The 20,848-nt window shown below is 38.6% G+C and overlaps 1 protein-coding gene and 1 long non-coding RNA gene across 2 annotated transcripts; both read left to right on the top strand.

Moving 5' to 3' along the window:
* Positions 1 to 179: 179 nt before the first annotated feature.
* LOC307002732 (uncharacterized protein) lies at positions 180 to 10,507 on the top strand. Its single transcript, XM_079620611.1, has 9 exons — positions 180 to 573; positions 3,806 to 3,983; positions 4,125 to 4,186; positions 5,699 to 5,843; positions 6,063 to 6,172; positions 8,014 to 8,194; positions 8,288 to 8,371; positions 8,532 to 8,627; positions 9,568 to 10,507. The coding sequence occupies exons 1-9, from the start codon at positions 425 to 427 to the stop codon at positions 9,871 to 9,873; spliced, it is 1,311 nt and encodes a 436-aa protein (XP_079476737.1). The 5' UTR covers positions 180 to 424; the 3' UTR covers positions 9,874 to 10,507.
* A 146-nt stretch (positions 10,508 to 10,653) lies between these two features.
* Positions 10,654 to 18,376, top strand: LOC307003467. Its single transcript, XR_013798717.1, has 3 exons — positions 10,654 to 10,686; positions 12,853 to 13,067; positions 16,318 to 18,376. It is a non-coding gene; the product is annotated as an uncharacterized lncRNA (long non-coding RNA).
* Positions 18,377 to 20,848: the final 2,472 nt, after the last annotated feature.

Consider the following 20,848-nt stretch of genomic DNA (forward strand, 5'->3'; position numbering starts at 1 on the left):
ATAAGATCTGCTTGTAGGCTACAGGTTTAGTTGTTGGTGTTTTTCTTAAAATATAGGCTACTTTTAAGATTGTAAGTAGCCTACAATAAAAGTGCAGCCCCCCCCCCCCCCCCCCCCCCCCCCCCAACAAGGATCACACTTGCTTTAGCCTATATATATTGTATCGTGACCTGTTGTATGATGACTTATCTTGTGTATGGGAGCGGTGGCAGCTGGCACGGGTGTGTTGGATGTGTCTCACCAACTTCCCTCACCATACCACATTCCTCACATTCTTACAACCCGACGAGGAAAACAATAAGCATTAGTCTTTGATGAATTAAACCTGCTGGACCGACTGGTACAACTGGAAAATCCAGTGAAAGATCTCCACAGCATGATTCGAGCAACTCAAACACTTCACGCAGGGCGTCCATGAGGATCCATGCCTCAGCTGAGCGCTGGACATGTGTGGAGCTGCTGGGAGAAGAGCGGGACACGAGGCAGAGGAGAACAGGATGGGAGAGAGGAGGAGAACGAGATGATCAAACGGGAGGTGGAGGAGAGAGATGGAAGAGAGTGGAGATGGATGAGGTGGGTGTAATTGTGAAAAAGAAGTGTGCTGAATTGCATTGAATGTGCTCTTGTAGTGTCCTGCTGATCTATTCTCAAAAGTACTGTCTCATTTACCACACGTAAGTAGGCCTACACTTTTAAAAAGTGCCCTTTGTAATAATGTCAAATTAAAATTTTGGTAAAACTTTTATTCTAATATGTCTTTGTTACACTTTACATGTATTTACTATAGTACAAATTGGGTATAATTACATGCAAGTAACCCAAACCAAATGCTAATCCTACCCTAACCCTATAGCTAGTACATGTAGTTAATTACTATTACTCAGTTAAATGTACACTAGGCCTATAACACGGACACATTAAAATAAAGTGTAACCAAAATGTTTACTGTAAAGTACATTGTTTTAATTATCTTTTGTCAAGAAGTTCACTGAGTTTGATGTGCTGACTAACATATTAAAGGACATGTGAAGTACATGATTATAATTAGTGTTTTTTGACGTTACATTTGAAAGTTAATATAATTTAAATGTACTAAACTGCTACTTATTTATTACAAATTTGCAATTATATTTTAAATACACACAAGACATACAAGTTTTAACCCAACCCCAAAAAGAATCTGTGATTTGTTATTTCACTTGAAACTTTATTTAACTGACAAAAGTGCAAAGAACAGATTTTCAAAGTTTTCACTGACCAACTTATATTTTGTATATGAATATATATATATATATATTGGTGGCTGCAACACACTCCAAAAAAGTTGTGACAGAGGCATGTTTACACCTGTCACACAGGGGGGCAGTGTTCCGAAAGATATTGAAGCCGACCTGGGCGCCGCCATTGGCTAGCGGACCCCCACCTGCTGTTAGCATTCCATTGACTCCCATTCATTTTGGCGTCACTTTGACAGCGAATAACTTTACATCTGAGGCGTTTAAAGACACCGTTTGTCCATTGTTTATTTCTAAAGAAACACGAAAATGTATAAAAGGCTCCATTACCTTGTATCTTACGTTATGGCCCCGTAGAAGCAGTTTTTGTAAAAACAGGCTAACGATTGCGTCATACCCGCGCGACTCTGTCGCACAAGTCGAAAAATTACCGTATGGACAGGCAGAGAAGCTCGCAAGCAATCGGGAGGACGTGGAGGCATAAAGTCAAGGGAGAAGCCCATAGAGAGTGATAAAGTTGCTCCCGTTGCTAGCTCATGGACAGCAAATACCCACGCTCTCCGTCTCTGCGAGATTCGGAAGGGAATGATTCAGATTTCTCTCGGCACAGCTACTAGAAGACCTACAGGTTGCTCACGTCACATCTACGTCGTCAAGCTCAGTTTGAGCCTGCGCAGTTCGCCTTGCGATCAGGAAGTAAGTGCTTCTAATTGACTTCACTGCTCTCCGTTGAAACCTATGGGGTCGCTGTGTCCAGTTTATATACTGTCTATGCTGTCACATGACCTTTCCTTTTAAAGGTTGTGTAGGTAAGAATTGTCTAAAGAACTTTTTTTCAAATTGGCTTAAACTGTCTTTATATACCAATACATAATTAAAATGTAAGTACTTTGAAAAAGAGAGTATAAAAATTGAGTGACTATAGTGTATTTAATCTTCAAAAAACACTGCTCATTAATTCCATTCGGGACGAAACAAGTGATTGGCTTGCGCGACTGTCACTCTCCGTCGCCATGACTACCGCCGCTATTATTGGCTCTGCCCACGTGCGCGCAGTCGCGCACACCGTTTTTAGGTGGGAGTGAATGGAATTAATGAGCTGTGTTTATTGAAGATTAAATACACTAGAGTCACTCAGTTTTTTATACTCTCTATTTCAGAGTAATTGCATTTTAATTATGTATTGGTATATAAAGACAGTTTAAACAAATTTGAATAAAAGTTTTTTTAGACAATTCTGACCTACCCTACCTTTAATTACACTTTTTAAATGTAATCATTTGGGAATTGAGGATACTAATTGTTGAAGTTTTGCAAGTGGCATATTTGCCCAATCTTTCCTGATACAAGACACCAGCTCGACAGTCTGTGGTCATCGTTGTCGTATTCCCCTTTTCAGTACGAGACAGCTCTGGACTGCAGAAGTCAGGCACATCCACACTACCACTCAGTTTTAGCATGTGCAGAATGAGGCCTGGCATTTTCTTGCTTCCCAGGAAAGATGTCATCTTGATGCCATTAAATGTCTCTGTACAATCCCAATATACGACTCTATGTCAATGATACTTTCACACACATGCAAAATACTAAGTCACCCATGCCGTTTGCACTGATGCACCTCCATACCATGACAGACGTTTGCTTTTCTGTTGCTAATGAGATTCTGAATGGTCCCGTCCCTTTAGTCTTTGGAACTGAGACCTCAATGCCTCTTTTTCCAAAAAACAAGCTGAAACATGGACTCATCTGACCACAGCACACATTTCCACTGTCTTTTGGATCATCTGAGATGAGTTCGAGCCCAGAGAACTCTGCCGCATCTCTGCATAGAGTAACAGAGATTCAAGATGCATTTCTTGATGCAGCGTCAGACTGTTAACATGTCACATGTGGCTGTATTTAACAGTAGCATGATGCTTTCTCATTCAATGCCATCTGAGGGGTCAAAGGTCACACACATTGAACAGAGGTTGCCTGGCTTGCTTGCCCTATCTCTGGATTCCCTGAATAGTTTCACAATATTACTGTATGGTAGAAGGTGAAATACCTAAATTCTTTGAAATCAATAAATCAAATCAAAATTTGTTTATACTTACAAAATGCAATTAAGTTGGTCAGTGAAAACTCTGAAAATCTTTTCTTTGTACTTTTGTCAGTTAAATAAAGGTTAAATAATAGAATTATAATCGAGTGCACAAATCAGAGATTCCTGATTTTATTGCATTTTACAAAATGCCACAACTTTTCTGAATATGGAGTTGTATGCTAAAGTGTATTTCTTTTTCAAAAGGGAAAAGAGTTTCAGATTCTCAGTTATTATACTGTTACTTCTGTACATACAAACACATAGATAGATGATTATACTGACTACCGGTACTACAAATACTTCCGTAGTGAGTGTAGTTTTAAACCAGATAATAAAACAGGCTAAAAACAATCCCACTTACATTAAAAGAGGGACCTGCCAACCGCATGGCAACATAGCAACTCCCTGACAACCACCCTAGCATTACTCCCAGATTCCTTTGGTTTAGCCTATACTGTGGCAATATTGTGATTCGCTCTCTCAGAGTCCGACTGGATTGGAGAAGCTGTCCGAACTGGAGTCCGTGTCTGGTCCCGCTAGCAGCCGTGTGGTTGTTTGCTCTGGAGGAGCGACTGCTCCTCGCTGGGCTGATGTGTGCCGCGACGGCTCTTTGTGCTTCAGCCTTACGCTTCCTGCTCGGGTATGGACAGAAAGTAAAGCAGGTCAGTCTACTATTGAGTTTATTTGACTTCTTAGATCTAGAGGATGTAGTGCTTTTAGTTTTGCATCCTCTGCCAGCTTCCACAATTGAAATGATGTCACGTAAATAAATACTGCTGTATTTTTATGTGTGATTTTCTCAGCATTTACCGTACAATGGTGAGGTGATAGTGAGAAAAACTGCTGAAAACCAGCAGCAAGCCAGGTGAGAGAACACATCAAGGTTCCCTTGTTCACATAATTGCACATTTAACCCTGTTGTGTTGAAAATATGAGTTTGTTTCCATGCAATTCGCCATAAATCAACACTATGAAAAACACTTAAGAGTCATGCTTTTACAGAAAACCTCTATTGTGGCTCGTCATAAAATATGAGAAATTATGAACTGTTAAATTAGTTCCATTCTTTGTGATAGGAGTCAGTTTGAACCACATATTTTTATATTCAAAATGAGCTGCACAGACAAAAAAAAAAAAAAAAAAATCATCATCTCCTGGGATGATTCAGAAGATGAGCCCTTCATTTCAAATCTTAACGTTCTTAAAGTTCTCACGTGTTTCATATTTTAGTCGAGCTACAAATAAAGCTTCTGTTTTTTTACCTGACTCGTTCAATTTGACACCATCGTAGTCACCAAAGTGTTTATAGCCTTTCTAAATAAACACCTATGTGTCGAAACTTTACACGCACATTCATGACTCTAAATGAGGAAAAGTCTCAAAATTTCAAGAATAAATAGTTTAACCAGTGTTTCAAATAGTTTACACATCAAATGTGGATCAACTTGACCAGCAATGGAATAGAAGAGGAATTTTCTGGGTTCAATACAAGTTGGAAACACTTTACAATAAGGTGCCATATAAGTTAATGTTAGTTAATGATGCATTACCTAACAATGACCTGTACATTTGTCACAGTATTTATTCATCTTTGTTAACTTTAGATAGTAAAAAGAGTTCATGTCAGTTAAATAATATTATACAACTTCTGATTTGAACAATGTATCAGTAAATGTTTAAATGAACATAAACTAAAATTAATAATCTCTGTCAGAATGATTTTTCCCCCCAGCTGATGAACAATAAAACAACGACAGCCAATCAGAAGCTCAAGCATTTAAAGAGACAGATGACAGTTCTGCATTGAAAGATATCATCCGCTAGTGTGGATGCTAATATAAAGTTATCTTTATAGTTATTGTTTTTGGTGTGAACGGGACTTAATTCACTGGTCTCATGGTAACAAATATAATGTTTAGTTATTGGCTTTAATATTTCTATACAAATTATTTTAGTTTCTTGCTTCTTTTTAATGATTTGAGAGATGACTGTCAGTATTTTCTGTCAAAATCAATAGCATGATGCCACAGATTTAACATGTACTGACCACAGAAAATTCCTTTAATAACCCCCCTTACTTGACAACCACTAAAAAAGTATGTTCTATATAGTATATGAATGTGTGTGTTATGAATATAATTCGAAAGTACTACATTCGCCATCGCGTCAGTTCCTTCACTTCACTGCCATTCACAAATACTCTCCCGTGGCCTTATGGGATAGTAAAGTGTCCATCGTATGCACACTTCAGAACCTCGCCGGTAGTGATAGCTAATCTTTTTTGCCAACTATATAGTAGGGAAGTATATGATTTCGGACGCAGCCGCTGTCTTCCTGTGGTTAAAACCATTCATTTCATGTATCTTGTTTGTATCAGTATACCGGTACATCCACAGCAGGATGCAGGTCATCTCGAATCCCTGGTAAATGTTCTAGCGGATGGTTTAGTGGTGTCCCTCCTCCAGGAGCCCCTGCCGGACCCCAGCGAGCCCCACATACGAGGCCTCCTCACCAGACTACAGGTTTATTTGAACTTATTTGAACCATATTTGAACCATAGGCCCATCCTTACTTTCCGTCAGAATGAACACTGGAATGTGTTAGCGGTCATTATGCTGTCATGTCGAACTCATTACATATTTCAAATCATGTAGCGTTGTAAACAGACTGCTCTTGTTGATCCTGCTAGACATGAATTGGTAACATTTATAGATACCAATCGTTTGTCTTTTTGCATTCAGGCGGTGTCTCAGACTTTCCGCGGGGGGGCCTATGAGGAAGAGAAGGAGAGAAATGAGAAATGTGCAATTCATGAACGAGTTAATCAGATACGCTCTTACCTGCAGGACAGGTGAGCTGTACAGATCTACATGCACAGATAAGACACATATTTAGCAATTGTCACAAACGGTTTAGGCTTCAATACGTGTGGCTGTTTCTATGTTTGAACTCCACCTAAAATGTCTCACACCCTGTCGTGTCATATATGATTTCAGACAGCAAACGGGCATACGAAGAAACATGCTTTCATTTGAATGTTTATGAGAAATAACCCCTTGTGAAAAAGAAGCTTGAATGTGTACTTGCAGTGTACTTCAAATCTTAAAAAGTATATTTGAAGGGATCTTGAACTAAGAAATCTAATATCCCTTGAGCGTTTGACATATAAGAGGTCATCATACTATAAGAATATCCTGTAAGTTACAGAACTGAAAAATTCCTTGTTAGTCTAAAAACAGCTTTTATTGTAACCAAGCCCAGAGAACGACTCATTGTGGAATGTGCCTATCTATCGCATGATAGACTTTGGGTGTTTGCAGACAGCAATGACGTGGTTTGTGTTGGAGGGACCTACTTAATGGCAGAAAAGGACAGTTCTGCAGTAGCACTCTATGGAAGCCATGCACATAATAAAAGAGTAAAAAAATTAATTTCCCAATTCTGACTCTTTTTCTCACTATTCCGAGAAGAAAAATCTGAATATAAACTCGATATTCTGCCTTTTCCCCTCAGAATTGTGAATTTATTTCACGCATTTCTGACTTTTTTGTGAATTGTATATAAACGTGCAATTGAAAGTTATAAAGTCCAAATTTGTAATGAACACTTTTCACGATTAGTCAGCCTTGAGAGCTGTAATAGTAAAAACATGCTAAAAGTTTTCTGGAGAGTTCAACATATAATACTTAGTGATTTCATATGCAAAGATGTCAGCCAATCACAGTGGGCGTTTACACTGAAGTCTCACACAGACACGCCCCTTCCAACAGAGCTTCAAATCAGAGGCTAAATCAAGGGTAGGAAAAATACCAATTTCCAAATTATGACAAGTTTTGATGTAAAATCATACTAACATTATAAGTACACCCCAGTAAACATAAAACAAAACAATGCAGTTCATGACCCTTTAAAAAAACTTTACTTGCAGATTATATATAAAAAAAAAGCAAAAAAAAAAGCCTATGACCTAAAAAGTGCAAGTCATATAATGATATTAAACACTCTTTAAAAATCTTGTCACGCTTTAAAGAAGTACACTTATTTTTAACATACTAAAGTAGTACTTGATTATGATTTCGACTGAAATGTGTTATTTGATGTTAAATTTAGAATGAATATATTTTAAATGTACTAATTGCATCTTTACTTCATTGTTGTAAATGTGTAATTACAGATATATTTAAATACATGACATACAAGTTTCAGTAGTAATGACACTGAAGTATATTTTAGCTTATTTACATGCTTGTCAGTACATTTGTCAGTTCACTTTAACCATAATTTCAAGGACAGCAGAAGTAATTATGAAATTACATATAAAAATGTACTTAAGTCCCCAAGTAATTGCATTTCATATAAATTTTAACTATAATACATTTTTAATTGTAAATAACATGCAATGATCCGAAAACATTTAGTTTGCTTTTAACTATTTTCTTTTATAGCATATCATTTCCATAGTATACTCTTTGTAAAAGTATGCTAAAGTGTACTTCTTTTTCACACTGTACACTTGTATTGCCAAAAGCTTATGACAAACGATTAGACACACACCTACTCGCTCTTTATTATGACTATTTTCCACACTAGTGTATTGTCTTATCATGGCTAGATAGAATTGTGTTTTATGATGTTACGCTGTTGGGTTTTTACAATAGTTTCTAATCCTCATGTTGTGTGTGTGTGTGTCAGGATGGGCTCTCTGCGCTCGCTGCTGCAGGTTCAGCGGGAGTGTGAGGTGAGTGTGTGTGCGGTTCAGAGCGCGTTACAGAAGCGCTGGGCTCTGCTGGAGGAGTTACACACCAGAGTGACCCTGAGTCCTGACAGTGCACAGAAAGCCCACGACCCTCACGCCGTCCTCACAGACACTGAGGTGACACACGTCTGTGCCATATACAATCTTATATTGAGCTTCTGTGATGAATGTTTACTGAATTCATGTGTGTCGTGTGTGTGTGTGCTTCAGAACCTGTCTGCAGAACTCGGTCAGTTCAAAAGCAAAGTCCAACAGTGCCGGACGCAGCTGGAAACCAATATAAACCTTTTACAGGTCAGTACACACATTTATATGGGAATCATTTGACAGGTTTTAACGTAATTATGAGAATATTTTCATAGGTATAGCAAGACAAGTATACATTGCTAACACAGCAACTTTCATATTATAAAGTGGTGAATGAAGTGTGGTTTTGCTGGCTACTCTTCCTCAGGCACTTCGCAGCAGCCATCAGGGTCTGGCCGGGACTTTTGGCACCAGCATCGACTCTAAATGGACCAAAGAATTATTACAGTCCAACACAGATCTGGTATGAAGACAGTCACAGATAACCACAGCCTCAGATAGTCAAGTCAAATGTATCTACGTATATAGCGCTTTTCACAATACACATTGTTTCAGCTTTACAGAAAATCATGATGTTAATGTTTAACATTATTATTATTGTCACATTTAGCAGATTAGCGCTAGATGATGATATAGTTTACATTCAAGCAGTTGATTACATCAGTACACTGTTGTGGCTATATGTTCACTCTGTCCGTTTTTGGGATTGACAACTGCATTTACTTATAGGTGTGAGTCTCGAAATGTCCTCTCACACAGCAACCTAAAGGGTTAATTCACCCAAAAATTAAAATGACCCCGTAATTTACTCACCCTCAAGCCATCCTAGGTGTATATGACTTTCTTTTTTCAGCCAAACACAATCAGAGTTATAATAAAACATATCCTGGCTCTTCCAAGCTTTATAATGGGAGTGAATAGTAACTGATATTTTGAAGCCCAAAAAGCTAATCTATCATAAAAGTAATCCATACGACCATATGAATATGAATATTCATAATTATAACTTCATAGACTGTAATCACTAGCTTTCGGTAACGGAAGAGCTGGGCGATAATATAGTTACATTTTGCAAGAAAATAAAAAAATCAGGCAGTTATCACTTTACTTGAGTGTACATTTTTGTGATGATATAAACAATCAATCAGATATAGTATTGCTTTATGTGAGTATACTGTATGTATGCATGTAAAGTAGGATGTACTGTAATATATCACTGGGGGATAACAGCCTCTGGTGAAGATTCACTCATACTGAGATGTTCAGGGAATATTCTGACAGTTTAGAGGAAAATATGACTGGATCAAAACTATAACTGACAAAACTAGTGTGAGCGAGCATATTCTTGCTTTTGATATGCTTTGATTTGTTCAGTTAATCATTTATTTTCTTTCCGGTTACAGTTTTCTGAGATCCAAGAGGATTTCATGTCTTTGGAGCAGCAGACGTCGAATTTTGTGATCCACTTGAGGGGCCTGAATGCTTCTGAGGAAAACGAGTCAAGATTATCTGGAGATTATCAGACACAAGCCTCTTTATCGTCGTCTCTGCCTGTTGTTCCAGTGTACGCTGCTGTTCCGGAAGCAGCGCAATCACATTCTGACCCAGATACCGATCCAGAGTCTCCAGGAGCCTCACAGAAAACACACTCCAAAACGTCCCCCTTCCATATGCTGTGCGGGAAGAGGAGGAGGAAGACATCCACGTAGTCTTGAAAAAAGTTTTTACAGGACGTTTTAACGCCTATATATGACAGCAGGTGGAGCAACACGTTTATGCACTTTATGCACATTTTTATATATATTGAAAATGTTTATATATTCTGAGAAAGAAAAAAGAAATTTTGGAATTTCTGTCTATACTGTGACTTTTGATTTTCTACTTGTAAAATGTGTAAATAAGATCTTTTTCATATGCATGATTAATAAAATAATATTAATAGCATATTACATTATAGTATTGATTGATTATTGTTAACATATAATACTGGCCAAATGTGATTTGTCATTTGTTTTTAATGACCCTACAAGTTGAAAATATGATTTAAATACTTTAAATATGAGGGAATCACAAAACATTAAACTTGTGTAAGGTATTTAAATTACAGATTTATTTTGGGGAAAAAAGGGCAAACTTCAATATTTATTTTACAATGCATAAAAAAAAGCATAGAAAACAAAAGGCTTAGAGGAAAAAAGCATACGCTGACTACAACATAATCAGTGATTAATAGTTTGTTGGTTCTCTCTCTCTTTTTATTTTTCACACTATGTATCAATTTGATGTCCGCATAATTTAGCATGTTTTATTGCGTTATCACAAATAAAATAATTGACTCCAAGTACTAGGCCTACTATGCTATGAATGGACATTTAACTGAAACAAACAGTAAATGTGGAATTATTGTCAGTAGTGTTATGTGCTGTTATGTAATACGCGACCACAAGAGGGCGCAATCCAATCAAAAATAACCAACTCCTGAATCCCAATTGCGATACTTACACGATGCACTTGACTACAAGGTATGTACTTTGTGGTGATATAATTGTTAACACTTAAGTGCGTAGTAAGTTAAAGCATTTACATGTAAACAATTGAAGATGTTGTGGGCAATATTAGCCACACAAGCGTGGACTATACAGTGATTAAAGATGCACTAATCTTTAACTGAAAAATCGCAATATTATTTAGGATGGATCGCTAAAAGGACCAATTCACGCTCTGTTCTCCATATATCTACACTATATAGTCAGATACAGATTTTTACAATCATTTTTTTTTCTTCTCTCTCTGCTGCCAGTGCTCTCTGCTGGCAGTGACGGCCAAACTTTTCCATTAAATCAACTTTAATATAGTGGGGAAAATCTGCTCGGCTGCTGAAAAGCACGGTCTGAAATTGTATTTCAAAAGGAGAAGAGTGTTCTTATGAGAGCAAAGGTACTCCTTTGTTCTCTACTAGCCTTTGTGGATTTACTAGGAATTTTCATTTGATTTAAGTCTGTATAATGTACACTGGTCCTGAGGGTCTGTATGTTTAAAAAATAACAGGTTACAGGTATGAGACACGGCTCAGCCACAAGGGGAAATAAATAGCCGTCCTTCTATCATTCATCAATCTGTTTCAACATCTGCTTTAGTAACAAACCTTAAAAACATTTCCATTTTGGAGTCTACTCCTCCCTTATATATAGATTTCTGAAGGATCATGTGACAATCATCATGTGAGCTTTGCATCACAGGAATAAATGACATTTTAAAATATATTTGGAATACAATGGAAACCAGCTAGTTTAAATTGTAATAATATTTCACATTATTACTGTTTTTACGGTATTTTTGATTAAATAAATGCAGACTTTGTGAGCACAAGAGACTTCTTCAACATATTCTGCAGTTACACGAAGGGGTTTGTTCAAACCAGTAACCTCAATGAGCTAATATGATGATTGCCTTGCCACCACTAATAATAACAATCTGTCATTTGAAAAAGTTCCACAAGTAAATATAACTTACACATTAACATTAATGTAAAGGGTGGCCTTTGCTAAGCTCATTAATGATCTACTTTTCTAATAGTTGACTGTTCATCAGTTCACTGTTCATATAACCCTTTTAAAAGTTCAAAAACTTAAATTGGTTAGATATGTTAAATTTGTTTCAGTCTTTAATACATGAATTCTGCATGATTCCTCCAGGCTAAAGCGCCTTTATTGAATATCATGGTCTTTAGACAGAAAAAAGGGAAAAGGCATGAAGGGTCATTGCCAGAAACCTGTCTGTCATTACTAAAAACTGAGCCGGCCTCTGAATTCGCTCTGAATAAACTCTTTTGATCCATATTCAATCGTTCGATCCATATTCGAGAACGTCTGGTAAGAAGTCAATGATGGATGGTAATGCACGCCGATCAACTGCTCATCTCATTAGTCCAGCGTGCGTGAAAAGTTGACAGAACATAAACCATGTTGCTTTTATGGGACTGGACCTCGAACAGAGGATGAGATCAAGTATATTTATGCGCTCGATGCGCAGAACGAGTCCAGCTGACATGTGTCTTAAAAATGTCCAACAGAAGGCCAGAAAAGCAGTCTGTAACATCTCAGCGCAGGAACCACAAAACCGCAGCTTAACCGGCGACAAATATCTCCAAATTGTATGTGAACTGGTTTGGTGTGTGTGTGTGTGTGTGTTTGGGTGGGTGTAATTGTATGTGTTTCAGTGGCTGCATTGGCCTGGTGCCTAATTCATCTTGTTTTGTGGCCTCTGCACCTGTTGGTCTTTCTCTGGCTGCGGCTCTAATTGAAAAGGGTGGGCCGTACCCGAGGGACCGCTAGGAGGAATGGAATGTGCGCTTAAGCACTCCGGGATAGGAGTTGTCACAACACTTTACACACACACACACACACACACACACACACACACACACACACACACACACACACACACACACACACACACACACACACACACACACACACACACACACACACACAGAGCCAGCGAAGAAAGAAAGAAGGAGAGAGGGAGTGTATGAGAAGTGTGAAGATAAAGATCATTTGTGCAAAGCAACGGCTGAACAAAAGCGTTTCATCCCTCCACTCCGCACGACCTTTCACTCATTCGTTATTAAACCAGAAACAATGCAAATAAAAAAAAGGCTTTAATTATGCTTCATTCATTTTACTCAGATGCCAGATGTGAATACAGTCTAATTTGACACAGCGGGACTGTTAGAAAGCCAGCGAGGCAGAGAGTGCTGGAGTCTCTTCTGTACCAGGCTGGAGGAGGAGAATTCCCCTGATAACGCCAGGCCGGCCATTGCTGATGGAGAGATCAGACCAAGAGAAAGATGAGTGCGATCGAAACGTGCTGGCGGACGCTCACCATAGCTGAGAAGATACAGGTCTGAGCTTGTGTGGTTACTTTGGTTTGTGTCAATTGATACCAAAATATATTAAAAATGCCATCATACACACAAACGCTTCAATACACCTCTTCAATGATGATATAGTGCGACTCCCAAGAGAAGACCCAATGATATTTATCAAATCATAATTAGGCCTATATTTGGTTTAAAAAAAAAGCCTTTTATCTTACATTCGTACACTTGCATGAATTACTTTTTCATTAAAAAAGTTACACAAGTTTCATTAAATTTACTTTTTTCTGGTATAAGCTATACATAAATTGGTATAAAAGTATAAAACCAATGTAAAACGTTTTTGTTGTTGTTGCTGTGGTTATCTTGGACAGTTGACTTATTCATTGACCCTCATATGATTATTGGGTTATTAAATTGGATTATTAAACCAATTTTAAGAAATTTCTGATTTTTATTTATTTATCAGTGGTTGTTAAACTCCCTACAGCGATCTAGGGTGTTGTTACTTTCAGGGCACTATTTGGTTGTCAAGCTGTCCTGTGGTGCATTCCCCGTAACTCGCTGCTTCACTAGTACGACGCATCGTTGAAGAAATCAACTAACCAGTCACGACTGTTTCCCGAAAACATATCGTTGCAAATTGGTCTTCCAACCACGTTGGGTTATGTAGGCCTATGTCCGTCACGCAGGTGGTGGAATAATAACTTTCCTTAATAAATCTGTTTGAGATCGAATTAATGCTAGATGTTTTGCTATTAATTATTAACGTGTTTCTTACTGGCCCAACAAGTCCACCGCCCTGTCTGATAGTATTTTGGGGATTTTTGCCTTCACAAACCCCACTAAAAATGCCTATTTTAATTTGCATCTGTAACTCAATGTTGAGCCAATATAACATTATTTCCTTCCTTAGGCCTTGGTCTTTGATGGCATTTTGAGATATGGACCAATCCGATGGTGCGTCTGCTGCTTAGATAAACGAGAAGCTCTGAGGAAAAGTAAAATCATTCATTTTTATGATTGAGTGCTCTGCGAGATCTACTCAAGGACGAGATCTCCATAAATAGTTTTCCAAATGTTCAGTGTGCTGAATGCCCATATGCTCACAGCTGTGAACGGCTCATTCTTGTGTTCGATGCAATTAGATTTTGAGCAGAATAATTTGGCTGTTTGCAATAGAATCGTGTTGGATTCTAGTTTTATAGAGGTCATAAAAGAGAAGGACCTCATGCCAAATGATAATAAGTTATTACTGGTAAACTTTTAAGAGCAGATGTGTGATTTTAATATGTGTGTTGGACGGGCTAAAAGTCTTAACACTTGTTGCAAGGGACGCTGGGATATCGGGGAAGGACAGATGCATGAGCAACACATTCTCATTCACATATTGATGCTTGGTCAGGAGCCTTTGGGGTCACTTTTTAATGCACAGCTTCAGATCAAGACACATTGCATTCTTTGCATTTTTAGTATTTTATAAATATTTATATTTTCATGGATATTTTGGAACATCTAACTACACCGCAACCCTAAACTTACCCACTTCCCAACCATATAAAACACGTAGCAGGCAAGTCAAAGTATAGTCACAGGTATTTATTTCAAAAACTGACAAAAAAACACTTGGGAGTGAGACCTTGTTGGCAGCACAGCACTGCACTGCAGATGTGATTTACTGGACATGCAGCAGAGTAATGTATTCAGAAATGCTCAACAAAAATCATATTGTTTTTCGCTTGAGGTTTGCAGAAATTCTAGGAGGACAGAGAGTGATTTGAATGTGAATTTGAATGTGCAGTTTCCAAACAGATTGGAATAGGCATTGCAGAGATTTCACCAAGCAAAAACATATGATAGCAAAGAGATTCACATCAGTAAACCTTCTTGAAGTAAAACCACAGGCTGCAAACAAAATACAATAAAATATATAAACATAGACATGATCGATATACATACATCGCATAACAAAGATCCAGGGAAACACACTGACAGATCTTACCTTTACCCTTACTGTGTGTCTTTGGGTACTTATGCATCCTTCACATGAATTATCGTACATATTAGTTTCCTTGTTAAAAATGTGGACATGAACGCCCTCTCAAGTCAAAACCTATGAGATCATAATCACGACTTCAGAAGTGGGAAGAAGGACATCTCTGATAGCACGTGAAGGCAGCATCAAATCATATCTGAGGTCAAAACTAAAATGACTGATATAAATTAATTACGCTGTGGTTTGTGTGAGCGACTACATGGTACTCAGTTCAAATGCACAAATTAGTTAACTTCAATCCATAGGTCCTGCTAGAACACTTGCATGTCAAGTTTACTTATTCTTTGTGGTTGCAAATGTTGCTCCAGGGATTTAGTGGTGTCATACATGTATCCCGAAACCAGCAACAGCATGAAGAATAACACACATGTAGGCTAGATGTGCCTTTTGGGCAATTCATCTGGCTTAATCTGACATTAATGCAAAGATAATTTTTTTTTTTTTTTTTTTTTTTTTTACCACAAGAATACTTAGCATTTGTGAAAAGTCCCTGCTAAATTTATACAGAATGTGCATAAGATACTGGGGAACCCACCGACACATCTTACCCCGTGTGTGTTTGGGTACTTAAATCATATATGTGATATTAAAAACTGGCCAGTCAACACGTGTACATTACATAATACAGGAAAATTCAACTCTTCAACTCTAGTGATGATTACATTATGATTTAACCAGGCATTTTTCATTAAAGCAGCAACAACAAGCGAACAACAAGGCATTTCTTTAATTGGGACACAGTGGTACAATGAGTCCTCCTCGATGACAACTTTTGGACAGACCAAAGCTCAGATTTGAAGCATCACTATTGTAAATCAAATACTGTAGCTCTCAGATATTTCTTGTATTTAATAGGAAACAGAAAAAAACTGCAGTGGCATTGCAAACTCACACATCAGACAAAATCTCTTTCCTCCAGGCACAGTATGTTGAACGCAAATGTCATTGGGGTTCTGTTATTCAGAATAGTTTGAAAACATTTTTTAACTTTCTTCGATTTGCAAATGCTCAAAGCGAAACACTGGTCCAAACCTGGCACGTCAAAGGAGTCCAATTATAATTTCAACTCATACAAAACTGAAACAAGTGACTACATAAGATGGCCGTTTGGAATATGCATGACGTTTTCTTGATTTCTGAAACTCATTTGATCAATAAGTCGGAGCAGGTGTAAAGTTAAAGATAATCATCAGATGTACCTCTCATCTTTCTGCACAGAATGCTGCCAACTGCTCCGTGCTCTCCTGCAAGAAAAGCCGAAGAAGCGGATTCATCTGGGGGAAATCCTTTCCCACAAACGGTTTACAGTAACGAACATTAGATCACAAAGAAGTTGTTCTTTTTTTGATTATTGGAATTAATAAGTTGTAGTATGTCTGTTGTATGTTTAATGTATTTAGACATTTATTACTGTATTTATTTCTGTATTGTTTCAGGTTACTGAATAAGAGCACCCCAGAAGTTGGTGTCTCTCTACAGCTTTGCGTCTTGCTGGCTGAATGAGTGACACATCCCTCCACTCATCTTAGCGTCTTGTGGGGCGAACAAGCCCTGGTAGCATCTTGTGCCATGGCTTGAGGGAGTAGTATTTGCATCCTAAGGGATGTATAAATATTTTTAAATAGTTTGTTTGGTTGGCAACTTTGGCCAGCCGATCCCAACATTTCCTGTCAGTAGCTGCGTTTCCATTACAGATTGGACAAAACGTTTTTTTTTCTTCTAAATATCGATACAAAACTATTGCGAACACCGCGCCTTCTTAGTCAGGAGACTGTAAATGCAGAAAAGCTGTTTCCATTGCAGTTTTGGGAAATATTTCTTTTTCGAATTGCCTGAAAAACCACCTCATGCGAGCATAAACCTTTTTTTGCGATAAATGGAAGTTGTTGCAAAGTTGATGTGTTTCCATTGAGCGTATTTTCAATTCGCAATTTCAATTTGCGCAATTTGAAGGGTAATGGAAACGGGGCTACTGATACCCTAGAGGTGTCACGGTTCATGAATTCACTGTCTCTCTCTCGTCTCGCGTGTTGTGTGTGTGTGGGGGCGTGGCCTCTGATCACCACTGATTAGCAGCGGCAGCTGTTTCCACTTGTTTGTCCCTATATATGTTCAGTAACTGGTGTCTCATTTGTTGTCAGATCGTTGTGGCTTCCCCGGTGTGTGTTCCCTGTCCCGTGCTCGTCTCCTGCCTTCCTTGTTGTGGATTCTTCTTGTTCCTCATTGTCTTCCTGGATTCCTGCATTGCTTCACTGAGATCACGATCACCCTTCACCACCACCGAGTTGTCTGTCGAAGTCCCTGCGTCACCTGTCGTCATCTGTGTTTGTGTTCACCTGACCTGCTTCTGTCTACGTCTGCTAATAAAGCATTTTACTTGCATCTTGCACCAAGTCCTCATTTATCATCACAAGAGGATCCTGCCACAGAGGTTCATCCCAGAGCTCCCTGTTTCAGCCACCGATGTGCTAGAAATGCTCTGTTTAGGCTGTTCTGGTACCAGGTTCTTGTAATGACCGCCCCAGCTCAGAGTTTTTTCTGTCATGGCTGCTGCTATTCATCTAAGTGTAGCTCCAAAAGTTCCTATCATATCTAGAGCTCTCTGTCTTGGATGCCCTGGTACCTGAGCTCCCCAGCAGTTCCTGTCATGGTGTGTCCCGGAGGTTCATGCAAGGGCTATCGCTCTGGTCTCAGAGGTCCCTGTCATTGCCGCCGGGGCTCAGCTGCCCCAGTGCCAGTGAAACCTGTCATCGCTGTTCCAGCTATTTCTTTCAGAGGCACCCCACAAATTCCAGTCAAGGCTTCCTGTCAAGATTCCTGTAAGAGTCCCAAGGTCGACTCATTCCCAGAGCTCCAAGCTCCCAAGTGTCTGTCCCGGCCCAGAGGATCTTGGCATGACTGCCCAAAAGGTTCTCATCATGGCTGCCTGGTCCCAGAAGTTCCAGTCATGACTGTCTCAGAGGTTCTGGGGCCGTTCGAATGCCAGAACTTGTCCGTTCTGTTGCCAGAGGTTCCTGTGATGTTGCTACAGAGGTCTATTTATCACTGCCCCAGAAGGTGCTTTCATGGGTTCCCCGGTCCCCAAGCTTCAAATAATGTCAGCTCGGTCCCAGAGCTCCCTGTCGTGTTCCCCATGTCTCAGAAGTTCCTGTTGGGACTGTCCCAGACGTTCCTACCACAGCTGTCCGAGTGTCACAGCTCCTTGTCTGATCAGTTCTGGGATTCTGGGTTTCCATTCAGCCAATAAAATCAAATTAAAAAAAGAAAATTATATTACGGTCAGGGACTATTTTTTTCCAGAAGAAGGAAGGCTTTTAGTGATTTTACTTCAGGAAAGTTGCATAGAAACAGCTTTAATATATGTATTGTGTGGTAACCGTTCTATAAACGCAATAAGGTACTCGAGGCTAGTACTGTATCGTGAATAAGTCACGGCTGAAAATATAATATAATATAATTATATGATATATTTTCATTTAGCAGTACAGAACTGTCCATGTAGATAGTAAAACACTCTAGACATCTGTACCAAATTCTATTGAGCCGCCTACATAGGTTGTATTTTAAACCATCACATGCATTCCCGATGAGAAAGCTGTTCTACATGGTAAGATTAAAGTTGGCGAAATTTGAAGACAGCATCACTTGTACAGTGAAGGTTATAATATATAACTCTACTATGCACTGCAACAAGCTCAGAGACAAAATCCAGCCTAAGTCAGAGAAATGTTGACTATAAATTTAGTTTATTCAATGTTGAAAATGATTGAAATGAAAATAGTATAATTATAAAATGGCGATTTTATTCTATATAACATTACCAGGACACAATGAGTGTGTGTGCGCACTTTTTTTTGGTACGTTTTTGTAAGGCAGCGTAAATGTGGTTCCAATTATTACAAAATACTTACATTACTTCCTGTTTTTATAAACAAGTTCTTATTGAACTTAAAAGCCACAGGCAAAAGCAATTTCCATAATGACCTCTGAACTGCTTAAAGGGATAGTTTAACCAACAATGAAATTCTGCCATCATTTACTGTCATGTCATTCCAAACCTGTATGAATTTCTTTCTTCTGGAACATAAATTAAAATATTTTGAAGAATGTACTGGGAATTTTTTTTCTACGCTTCCAAAAAAGGATGCTGTCTTATAAGTCAACTGTCTATGTAGGCCACACTCTAGAATGGAGTGAATGTTGTATTAACCAATTAGTATCAAAGACTGAAAGTATTTATTTGATAATACATTTTTAATAAATCATGTTTGTTCTGTTTGTCTAATTTTCCATGGCCCTTGTCTTTAGGTCTCGTTTATCAGCTAATCCCACAGGAATGTCCATCATCATCCCTACAAGTTTTGTTCTACTAGTCCACCTCTCCTCCCTATCGATGTCTCTTTGTTGATCTCTCACCACCCTCTTCATTCAACGTGTGAGGCTGGCCACTCACTTAAAGGACAAACAAACAGCTTGGCCTCGAGACAAAGGCCTCACTGCTCGTACACATGTGACGGAAAACCTCTTTACAGTGTTCCCTCAGAAGAGAGAGAGAGGTGGGAGGAGAGGGCAGTGGGAGGAGGAGGGTTGTGATGTCTATTCAGAGATTGTCACAAGTACACAAAAGCGACTACATGACACTCAGGCTAAATCAGGAGTTAATGGACTCTTTTCTCAGGCCTTTACATCATGATGGGGTGTATGAGGTTCTGGAATGTGAATCTCCCAAAACTGGCCAAGGACATTTATAAATAAAACTTGTTGTTGTAATCATTTAAAACCTCAAAATGTTCATTCACATTACATATAATGAGAATTTGGGACGGAAATGTGCATGTCACTATGTCCAGGTAATGTTCTTGTGAGAATTACCTGTTAAAATATACAAGTGAGCGCAAACTGTTTCCCCATTGCAATGTGTGATTCATCTTTAAAAGGGATAGTTCACCCAAAAATGAAAATTGTGTCATTATTCACTCACCCTCATGTCTTTCCAAACTGCTTTGACTTTCGTTCATCTTCTAAACACAAAGGAAGATATTTTAAATTAAATAAGAGATTTCTGTCCCTCCAGAAACAGCTATGACATGCATCTAACACTTTGAAGCTTCAAAATGTTCATGAAGAGATTTTAAAATAAATCCATATCAAATGAGAGGTTTAGTCAAAATTTTCTGAAGAGACTCGATCGCTTTATATGATGAACAGATTAAATTTAGGCCTTTATTCACATATGAACATAAACAGAATCTCAACCGTACTTCCTTTAACGTGTGAGAACAAACTTCGTTGTTTCTTGCAGAAACTCAAACCAGGGCTGTGTTCCAGTTCACTTTTAGACGCGCACTTGCAAACTTCCCTAAGCACTTCCCCTCGGGGGAATCCCTGCCGCCATTTTGATTAAAGTGCATTCCACTTCGTGAAGTGGACGAGGGAAGTATAAACTTTATAAACATATAAATGGACAGACCCTCGTTCCCTTGATTTTGACAGAAGGGAAAAACTTCATTACACTTCAGGCAGCTCCATATACCACAATGCAACACGATTGTGACGTCAACGCATATTGCGTTTAATTTACCGCAGATCTCGTCTAATCACCACCACCACCACAAACAACTCTATATATTAATTATATATTTTAAAATTTAATACAACCCAAACACACCTACCGTATTTTCCGAACTATAAGTCGCTCCGGAGTACAAGTCGCAACAGTCAAAATATGCGTCATGAAGAGGAATAAAAC

This window comes from Phoxinus phoxinus (genome assembly GCF_949152265.1).
Source record: "Phoxinus phoxinus genome assembly, chromosome: 8".
NCBI classification, from domain to species: Eukaryota; Metazoa; Chordata; class Actinopteri; order Cypriniformes; family Leuciscidae; genus Phoxinus; species Phoxinus phoxinus.